Source organism: Myotis brandtii, unplaced genomic scaffold (assembly GCF_000412655.1).
Source record: "Myotis brandtii unplaced genomic scaffold, ASM41265v1 scaffold569, whole genome shotgun sequence".
In the NCBI taxonomy this organism is placed as follows: Eukaryota; Metazoa; Chordata; class Mammalia; order Chiroptera; family Vespertilionidae; genus Myotis; species Myotis brandtii.
Genome location: NW_005370127.1, coordinates 560,737 through 570,786, shown reverse-complemented (window position 1 = coordinate 570,786; position 10,050 = coordinate 560,737). Strand labels below are relative to the sequence as shown.

The 10,050-nt window shown below is 35.8% G+C and overlaps 1 protein-coding gene across 9 annotated transcripts in view; it reads left to right on the top strand.

Moving 5' to 3' along the window:
- Nucleotides 1-10,050, top strand: part of ELF1 (E74-like factor 1 (ets domain transcription factor)) — a 131,424-nt gene that overhangs the window by 118,160 nt on the left and 3,214 nt on the right. For all 9 annotated transcript variants that reach the window (XM_014549730.1, XM_014549732.1, XM_014549728.1 and 6 more), the window contains 3 exons: nt 1,774-1,857; nt 2,457-2,649; nt 3,798-4,247. In XM_014549730.1, the coding sequence (XP_014405216.1) occupies nt 1,774-1,857; nt 2,457-2,649; nt 3,798-4,247 (727 nt within the window). The remainder of the gene's footprint in view (nt 1-1,773; nt 1,858-2,456; nt 2,650-3,797; nt 4,248-10,050) is intronic.

The window sequence follows — 10,050 nt, the reverse complement described above, 5'->3', positions numbered from 1 at the left end:
ATGTCTTTAGGATTTCCCAAAGAAGTAAATTACATAAAAGTGACCCAGGCTAGCAATAACTTTGGGACATCAGACAGAAGCTCTTGTAAAATTGTTCTGGCAAATCATGCATTTAAACCAGGCTGCATGGGATTTCCTCAAATAAAACCCTGTTGAGCACTGACTGGTGTGCTTCAGGGGTTAGAGGATCAGCCCTTGCACTGAAGGGTGGTGGGTTCAAATCCCAATCAAGGGTGCGTACCTGGGTTCCAGGTTTGATCCCCACTCCCAGTTGGGGCACGTGCAGGAGGCAACCAATCCATGTCTCTCTCTCTCTCTCTCTCTCTCTCTCTCTCTCTCCCTCCCCCCTCTAAAAAAAGTCAATTAAAAAAATTCTAACCCCACCAGAGTGGCTCAGTGGTTGAGCATCAATCCATAAACCAGGAGGTCACAGTTGGATTCCCAGTCAGAGCACATGCCCGGGTTGCTGGCTCCATTCCCAGTCAGGGGCATGCAGGAGGCAACTGATCATTGATTCTGTCATCATTGATGTTTCTATCTCTCTCTCCCTCTCCCTTCCTCTCTGAAATCAAGAAAAACATTTTAAAAAGAAAGAAAATGGTATCTATCAGAAAAACACACACAGGTAAATAGGAAGCATAAAATGAGTGATAGGGATAGGAGCTAACAGAATTCTTGGCTTCTAATACTTGTTATCATTAACATAATCAGCCAGAAGTGTCTGCCTCATGAATGGGTTCTCTGCAGATGTCTGCAGTGATGGAAGTCGAGACACCTGGCTGACTAGGTTCCACATTTATACATTTGGTAGTCTTAAGAGGGTCCTGAAGAGTGACATTTTTGACCCTCTTCTCTCTGACTTATGTTCACCCTTGAGAGAGTCAGCCTCAAGAATGCTGGAGTAAGATGTACTAACTAAAGTATCTAATTATGTTGATCTTTATTGTTACTCATATACTGAATGAGACAGCATGATCATTTCCACCTAAATCACAGGCAACATTGCCAACCAATTGTGATTTTAGATAAGTGGCAAAAGAGGATTACAAGAAGACTTTAGGGTAGTTGGTTGATCCAGACTAAAGCTGCACAAAATACAGTTTAATACTACTCTTGGAATGGACATGTTTAGGGATTGGATAATGGATAACTATAAAGTCTGTTTGCTGTAAACAGAAATATATAGAAAAATGAGATGTTTAAAAATACATAGGAAAATAAAAAATTTACTGTGTTTCACCAAAATTTTGCTTCATTTATTTTTTATATCTAGAGTTTGGGGAAGTTTCCAATTTGAGAACTAACTATGCAGAACTAACAAAGCTACTTGTCATAAATATATCAAATGGACCCAGCAATATATTTAAAAGAGAGAAAAGCTAAAAATCTGCTTTTTCTACCTTAAAAAACTTAGAAACCTATATGGGTTTTTTTTTAGCTCAAGTTTTATCAGAATCAAGAATTTCCCCTTGAATTTTGAAAGCACTGTCAGTATTGTCAACTCAAAGACAAGATGCAGTATTTTAAACTTAACCTTATGTTTACAAATGAGACAAAATATCATTTTCAACGTATTTGTGATCTAACCTACATTAAAGTTGTTTTTACTCAAATTATTTTTTTAGTAAATAGCACTTAAAGAGACCAATATATGTGATCTGTGTATAAAGTGGCACTTAAAATTTAGGATAAAGGACAAAACAGCATTTATAGCTAAATTGTCCACTCACACTTTTGAGGGCAGATATTTATGCAGGGCTGTTCTGCTTTCAGGGAGAAAAACTAAACCACCACGACCAGATTCTCCAGCCACTACACCAAACATATCTGTGAAGAAGAAAAACAAAGATGGGAAGGGTAAGTACTATTGTAATTTTCCTATAATACTTATGGGTCAAATAACGTTCAGATTGCTTTAAAATGTCTGCATATTGTAAGCAGAAACTACCAACTTTCTTGATGTATTAAAATGGATCTTATTGCTGTCACACGCTTATGAGATACAGTTGCCATTTTCTGTAAAGAGCATGGTTAATAATGTAGCCCAGAAATCCTTTTAAAAGATGTTCACTCACCAGTCCAAATAATCCATTCATTCATATAATAATGAGTCTCTTGGAAGAGTTCAGGTTAGGTTTTCAGTTTATAGACATTTTATTACATTGTATTGGGGTTCTAGTATTTTAATAACTGCTTCCAAATTTGAAGAAAAAATCATCTCAAAGTGCTTTCTCCCTAAGCCATGTCAAATCTAATTGGCAAGATTGCTCTGTTGAGATACCTTATGTGGGGCCAATAAAAAAATATCTGTATTAGGCCCCAAAATTGTAATTGTTATATTATCAATACTAATGAATTACGTATTATCTTTGTATAATTACAGATGGAACTTTTAGTTGTGTTTTATTGTGCACTTTCAAATGAAATTTTGGTCAAAGAAATCGCTTTTGTTTCAGGAAACACAATTTATCTTTGGGAGTTTTTACTGGCACTGCTCCAGGACAAAGCTACTTGTCCTAAATATATCAAATGGACCCAGAGAGAAAAAGGCATTTTTAAATTGGTAGATTCTAAAGCAGTATCCAGGTTGTGGGGGAAGCACAAAAATAAACCTGATATGAATTACGAGACCATGGGAAGAGCTCTCAGGTATGTGAAGTTTTTGTAGTTTGTTGTGTTAAGAATATAATTTCCTAAATACTAAAAAAATAGATAACTTTTAAAAAGTTAAAGAATTTAAAAAATGGTGAATCTTATTTATTGAAGTGCTAAAACCACACTGATTATAGAATCAGTGTGCATATAAATTTAAATCTTATTTCAATCTGGGAAAATGTTTGCCTTCCAAAAAAAGATCTTCATGCAAACAACAGATATTTTATTTGTAAAGGGATCAGAAAGTGTTAAACTATTATCACATATTATAAATTGACCACAGGCCAGACCTGTTTTGAGCCATTAAACTTAAATTCAGCACAAAATACAAATAGTGGTGATGTAGGAAGTTAGTAAGGGGTGCATTTTTAAATGTAAACCTCAGGTATGATTTGTAATATCTTAAGATAGAATAAATCTTTGCTTTAAGGATAAGATTAGACAAAATTTTCAACTAGGGTATAATAATATCCTATAACTCACTTTAGTTTCTCTTTGGTCTTATAATTTATTCTTAAAGATATACATGTATTTGAGAAAAATTTATTAAAAGTAGCAATGATGTGATAATTTGATAACCTTAAACTAGAACTGTGTGTTTAATTACAGTTTTTTAACACACTTTTGCTTACTAATCTAATTTAAATTATTGACAAAATTTGAATCCCTTCTGTTGGTGCATCATTAAATTTTATATAGAAAACTGAATTAAGTTTACCGAATCAGATTTAAACTGGTAGGGATGTTACAGGAAACTATGGAAGGGAAATAGTTTCTTGGGTTTGGTACTAGATTGAATTATTCCAGCAAGTTAACAGAAAGGTAGAGGAAAGAAGAAAAGTGAAGGCTAGAATAATCCATATACTTTATTAACAATCCCCTAATTAAAATTGCTTTTAGATTCAGTTGGTAATAAGGACTTTTCTCTCTGTGAGTAAATGTGTGTTTTACATATATTTAGAAAATGTTTTTAATTACACTATCTTATATAAAACAGTTGCCCTTCATTTAGAAATTCTTTTCTCTTGCTTGTTTGTTTCCAACTTTAAACTTCATAATTCTAAAATTCTTATTTTGGTGAATATTATTTTCATTTATATTTAATTGAATAAAATATTGATGGAATTGTTTGCTTTGAATAGGTACTATTATCAAAGGGGTATTCTGGCAAAAGTAGAAGGTCAGCGCTTGGTGTATCAGTTTAAGGAAATGCCAAAAGATCTTATTTATATAGATGATGAGGATCCGAGTTCCAGCATAGAATCTTCAGATCCATCACTGTCAGCAACAACTACTTCAAGCAGGAACCAAGCAGGCCGATCAAGAGTATCTTCAAGTCCAGGGATAAAAGGAGGAGCCACTACAGTTCTAAAACCAGGGAATTCTAAAGCTACTAAAACCAAAGATCCTGTGGAAGTTGCACAGCCATCAGAAGTTCTGAGGACAGTGCAGCCCACACAGTCTGCATATCCTACCCAGCTCTTCCGGACTGTTCATGTAGTGCAGCCAGTACAAGCTGTCCCAGAAGGAGAAGCGGCCATAATTAGTTGTGTGCAAGATGAAACATTAAATTCTTCAGTTCAGAGTATTAGGTGAGAAAACGAAAATTTACCAGTGTGTATTATTATGTGATGTTCCTGATCCAGAGCCATTATTTATTAAGTGGGTCTTAAAAATGATACAGATTTCAAGCTAGAATGTTTGGTCAACAGATTGTATCAGACTTGATTGTATCAATGTTTCCTTTATTTTTACACTTTGACATTACTTGATGTTATTCTATCAATTTAAGTCTAGTCTACTATACCCTTTTATAACTGGATTAATTTATATGATAAGGGATCCACATATAAGAAAACCAGAGAATGGTTTCAAATCTATTTTCAGAGTCAGAAGCTGCAAAAATTCAACAAAAATGGACATATCATGACCTTTTGGAATGCATTGAGTTCCAAGATATAAACATTATTCCTTGGGAAAATCCTGTTATGGAACAGTTAGTTCCAAAGTTCCAACAGGTAGAAAGGCCAAGAATCTAAGGTCCTCTTTTTTCAGGCTTCCAGAGTGGCAGAAGTTGGCTTAATCAAATCAAATTTGCTTCATGGTCTTAGGAAAGATATGAAACAACAGATTGACCAAGAAAACCCTAACTGCTTCAGAGTGATCGTTTGCAGACATTTGGGCTTGTCTTGTCTGATTTAGAATGGGGGAAATGGAGAGAGGGAGAAAATTAAGGTAGTACTCCATTTTTCTCTTTCTACTGTCATGAATTTCCAGTACATAAATTATAAGATATAGGAGCACCTAGAAATCTAATAAAAATGATTTCTTTGATTACTTTTATTAGTCAACTTCAGTCTTATATTCCAGAATATAAATGCTGGATTTTTGTTCAATTGATCTTGAAGTAAGCAAACATTATCTAGGATCAAGATAGACTTAGGTGATTCAGTCTTTCTTATATGGTCCATTTAAACCTTTAACATTGTGAAAATTGAATTCTTTTAAATCTTTAGTGGACTTGCAAGGAATAAAAAGATCACTTTTTTCATTTTAATTGGACAGGAATGATACATCTCTAACTGGCATTAAAGAAGTAATTATTTAGCTCTCTATTTCCTTTTAATGTTTTATTTTCCTCCAGATCTCATTGGTTACATGGTGGACCTTCAAAATGACTTCAGGTTTTCTCACTGCGCAGAATATAGTCAAACAATGCTATAGTTAAATATTTTACCCTTTGTTCTTCCTGCATGATCTACAATGATAATCTGCTTTGTGTTGATATTTACTGCTGTGTTGCTGAAAATTACCTGAAAGAGAAGTTGGGGTGTTTCACTGGGCTGGAAAAAGTTTAGCTACATCAGAAAGCAGGTCTAAAGCAAGTTTATTCTGTATATATAAAAGGCGAAGTTGACTTGCCCACGAGCCATACATATAAAGCTCTCGCTGGTACCAATCGCAAGCTTGTGTTTCAGTCTGTCATTGTCAATCGTGAATTTGGTTGACACTTCTATTATAGAGAAAGGGTGAATAGCGACATTAAAATATTTCTTCTAATTAATTTCCTTTCCATGTGCATGCATCCGTGCACCAGGCCACTAGTAAAATTATAATGGAGCTGAATTTCCTGTAAGAAATGGAAAGGATATGTGGTTCAGGAGGAATTATTTTCCTCTGGTAGCAGCGATATTTGAGGAATTTGGCAATATATTCCCATCTACTCAGAGCACCTCAATTTTGAGTGTAGATTATAGTCCAGGCAGACAGCCACTGACCTTTTACAGCAGAGGAGCCTGTACCCACAATGCTACAACCCTCCCAAATCTAGCTTGATCATATTCAGAATACACTGCTGTAAATTCTTTGTTGAGGACCTAATATCCTGTACAAGGACACAGGTCCACAGGAGCTACCTTAACAAGTATTTAGTGTCACTGACACTTTAGAAAACGCTTTTTGTAATAGTGTGGAGCCAGCCTGTACTTGTGCTTCAGAAATGTTTTCAGGTTGTAATGATGAAAAGTATAGATAGGTTTTATTTTTTCCATCAGTTCAATGCCAGAGAGAGCTTTTTGTACCAAATAGGGTCATGGAACCAAAAACAAATTGTCAAAATCAAAATATTGAGTCATCAGTTCTACGCTCTTTCCATGTTAAACAACCTCTTGTGTGTGCGTGTTTGTGTGTGTGTGTGTGTGTGTACCACAAAGATTCTTAATCTGACCACAATAGCCAAAACCACGTTGCCATGATAATCCCCTATGTTCCTTTATCTCTTCATCTTGATTTCATATTCCTACTGATTCTCGGGCCACCTTTCACTCCCTCCTGGTAGTCACTATTATAGTTATCTATGCCTAATCCAGCCAATTTCTCATCAATTTTTCCAGTCAATCCAGTCTATATCTGTGTTCATGGAGTAGCATCTACAGTTTCAGTGCTCTATTTCTGACTCTGTTGGAAAGAAGTAGGGGAAGGGTTTGTGGGACATTATTTATACAGTCTTAGTTGTGTTCAGTAATGTCCTAGGCCTTCACATTATTTCACCACTCACTCACCCAGAGCAACTTCCAGTCCTGTAAGCTCCACTCATGGTAAGTGTCCCATACAGATGTACCATTTTATCTATGATGCCATATTTTCACTGTACCTTTCTATGTTTAGATACACAAATACTTATCATTGTGTTCAGTTGCCTATAGTATTTAGTGTATAGTAATATGCAGTATATATGTTTGTAGTCTAGGAGGAATAGGCTATACCAAAAGCCCTAAGTATGTAGTAGATTGCATCATCTAGATTTATGTCAGCAATTTTCAACCTTTTTCACCTCATGGCAAACATAAACTAATTACTAAAATTCTTCACACCAAAAAATACATTTATGCTGATTTGACAAAACAAAAAAGTAATCACTTGCCCTTTTTGCTCCAAAGTGACTTTAAGAAAAAAACCAGGTACTTATACTGGTATATAAAGATATCTGGTACCAAGAATTAACCAATCAGACACAATCTTATTATGCAACGTGACCAGTAAGATGCAACTATAGCCTGGTCAGCCTGGCTCAGTGGTTGAGTGTGGACCTACAAACCAGGAAGTCACGGTTCAATTCCTGGTCAGGGCACATGCTTGGATTGCAGGAGGCAGCCGATCAATGATTCTCTCTCATCGTTAATGTTTCTGTCTCTCTCTCCCTCTCCCTTCTCTGAAATCAATTTATTTATATATATATTTTAAGATGCAACTCTATTATATGACATATATATTTATGTTTCAAGACAGGGCATTCACACCAGAGAGCTATTGTTGTGTTGGCTGTTGTCATTTTTTTATGTGATAATCTAAGGGAAAAGAGGTCAGTGTCCCTGATTAAATAGCCAGGTATTGCATGTTTTAAAAACCCTTGTGGGCTCTGGCTGGGTAGCTTACCTGGTTAGAATGTTGTCCTGATATGCCAAGGTTGCAGGTTTGATCCCTGCTCAGGGCACATACAAGAAGCAAACAATGAATGTGTAAATAGTGGAACAACAAATCAATGTTTCTTTCTCTCTTCTTTCCTCTCTCTAAAATCAATCAATAAATAAAAAAATTAAAAAGTTATTGAGGCACACTGTGGCACATCAGTTGAAAATCAAATCTATGATGTTCACTTGACAACATCGACTAATGATGCATTTCTCAGAATGTGTATCCCTGTCAAGTTTGAGGAATTTTAAAATACCAGTATCTATCCGCTGGTTATAAGAAGCTTAGATTTTTAAAAAGTAGTTAACTATAATATAACCTGTTTGTTTTTATTTTTTAATTTATCTTTACTATTGAAAGTATTACATATGTTCTTCTTTTTTTCCCCCATCAACCCCTTCTATCTTGCACCCGCCTCCGCCTCAGGCCTTCACCACACTATTGTTTTTTAAATAATATAATTTCACCAGACACAACTGACAGCTTAATCATTAACTAAGAAAAATATTAGAAATTCCTGTGGTTGAGAAAAGGTGCATAATATTTTATCCTTTAATTGCTGAATTTTTTATTAGTGAAAATTGTTTTAGAATTTGTCTAAATAAACCAATATATTTACATTGTAGATAAGTATATTTTCTGGTAGATGGCAGTCAGGTATTTCAATATAGGAACATTTTTTTCTCTAATATGAACAAAGTCCAGTATTAGTCCTGATTAGCAATATGGAAAATTTTCAAGTACATTATTGCTTGTGCCACACCTAAGAGCGGGAAGGAGGAAGGGAAGGGGTGTGTATTAAAGTGTTCTAACTGTCCACAGCCATAATAGATAAAATAGTAAATACTCATCTTTAGCTGAAGCTATTCGAGGACTTTGGAAATGACAGTGTGTTGTAATGGTCAAGCACATAGGCTATGCAGTCGGATGGCTTTTTATCTAACTGGTCACCTTAGACAAACTATTCAATCTCTGTGCATTATTTCCATATGTAAAATGGGATAGTACTTACAGAGCTGCAAGGCTATACATATTTATAGACACAATTGGTATGCTTACTATATGCCAAGTACTATTTTATCAATATGTACATGTACATAAACTCTTGATATGGGAAGCCTTTAAAAAATGATGTCTGACTATATAGGGTCAGGTACCATGCATAGGCTCAGATTTCACACACGCTGTCCTGATTCAGGTGGTCAGGGGGAGAAGGGAGGCACAGTGCGTTTTGGAAAAGTTTCCTGCTCCCAAAGTTATTCTGTATCCTTCTGAGTCATCCCTGCCTGCCCAACAATATTAGTACATCTGGCCTTGATTCTTCGCCACACCCTCCCCACCTATGAAATATTCATTACCCAACTTATATTCTCTTCTATCTCTGTTCTTCACAAGAGCTGCTAATATCCTGCTGTAGACTGATCCTGACCATGGTGACTTTGGTGGCAATATGAACTTGGGAATCGGTCATCTTACCTATATGGGTGGGGTCTTAGTCACCCTGTGTCTTTCCACTTCCTTTGAACTTCTGAGTTGCACTGAGTCTTCTTTTCACCTTTCTACCTAGCACATTTGTTTTTTACTCCACAATTTCATTTCTCACATATGTGGCAGGCCACATGACTGTAATTTACTAAAATTTATCTGTAATAATCTGGCAATAGTTAACTTGGTTTATGGGGACTAATCTAGCTGTTAACCAATTGAAGTAGCAATAATCTATCTTTTGTAAAATAACTTTATAGAATTCAGAAGAAATACAGTTGAGGTCCAGATGCTGAGTTTTTTCAATTTCATTTGTTTTTTATTAACAGTGACCATAACTATAAATTTCACAGCTGTGAACTTTTAAATTAGATTGACTCAATATCGTTTATGTCCTTCTTTATTCAATAAGTGGGATTCACAACCTTACATAAAATGGATTTTATGTTAAATTGTACTTTTATGACTACATTTTGTGACAATTATTTGAATCAAAAAAACTGGTAAAATACATGTCTATTTATTTTACCAAAGCTTGGCTTTATTTTTTGTTCTCTCTGCCAGCCTAAAGAACCCTCACAAGTTAATTATAGTAATGATTTGTTATATGTAATATAGAGGTCCAGTGCACAGATTTGTGCACCGGTAGGGTCCCTCAGCCTGGCCTGCAGGGATCGGGTTGAAACCAATCTCTGGGTCCGGGGTGTAGGTGAAGCAGATTCGGGCCAACAGTGCCCAGCAGCAACCTAACCCGTGGCTGATTCCCTGAGGAATCGGGCTCCCTCCTCTACTGGTTGGAGCGTCTGCCCCCTGGTGGTCATTACGCATCATAGCTACCAGGCAAACAGTTGCTTAGGCTTTTATATATATAGACTAGAGGCCTGGTGCATGAAATTTGTGCACAGGTGTGTGTGTGTGTGTGTGTGTGTGTGTGTGTGT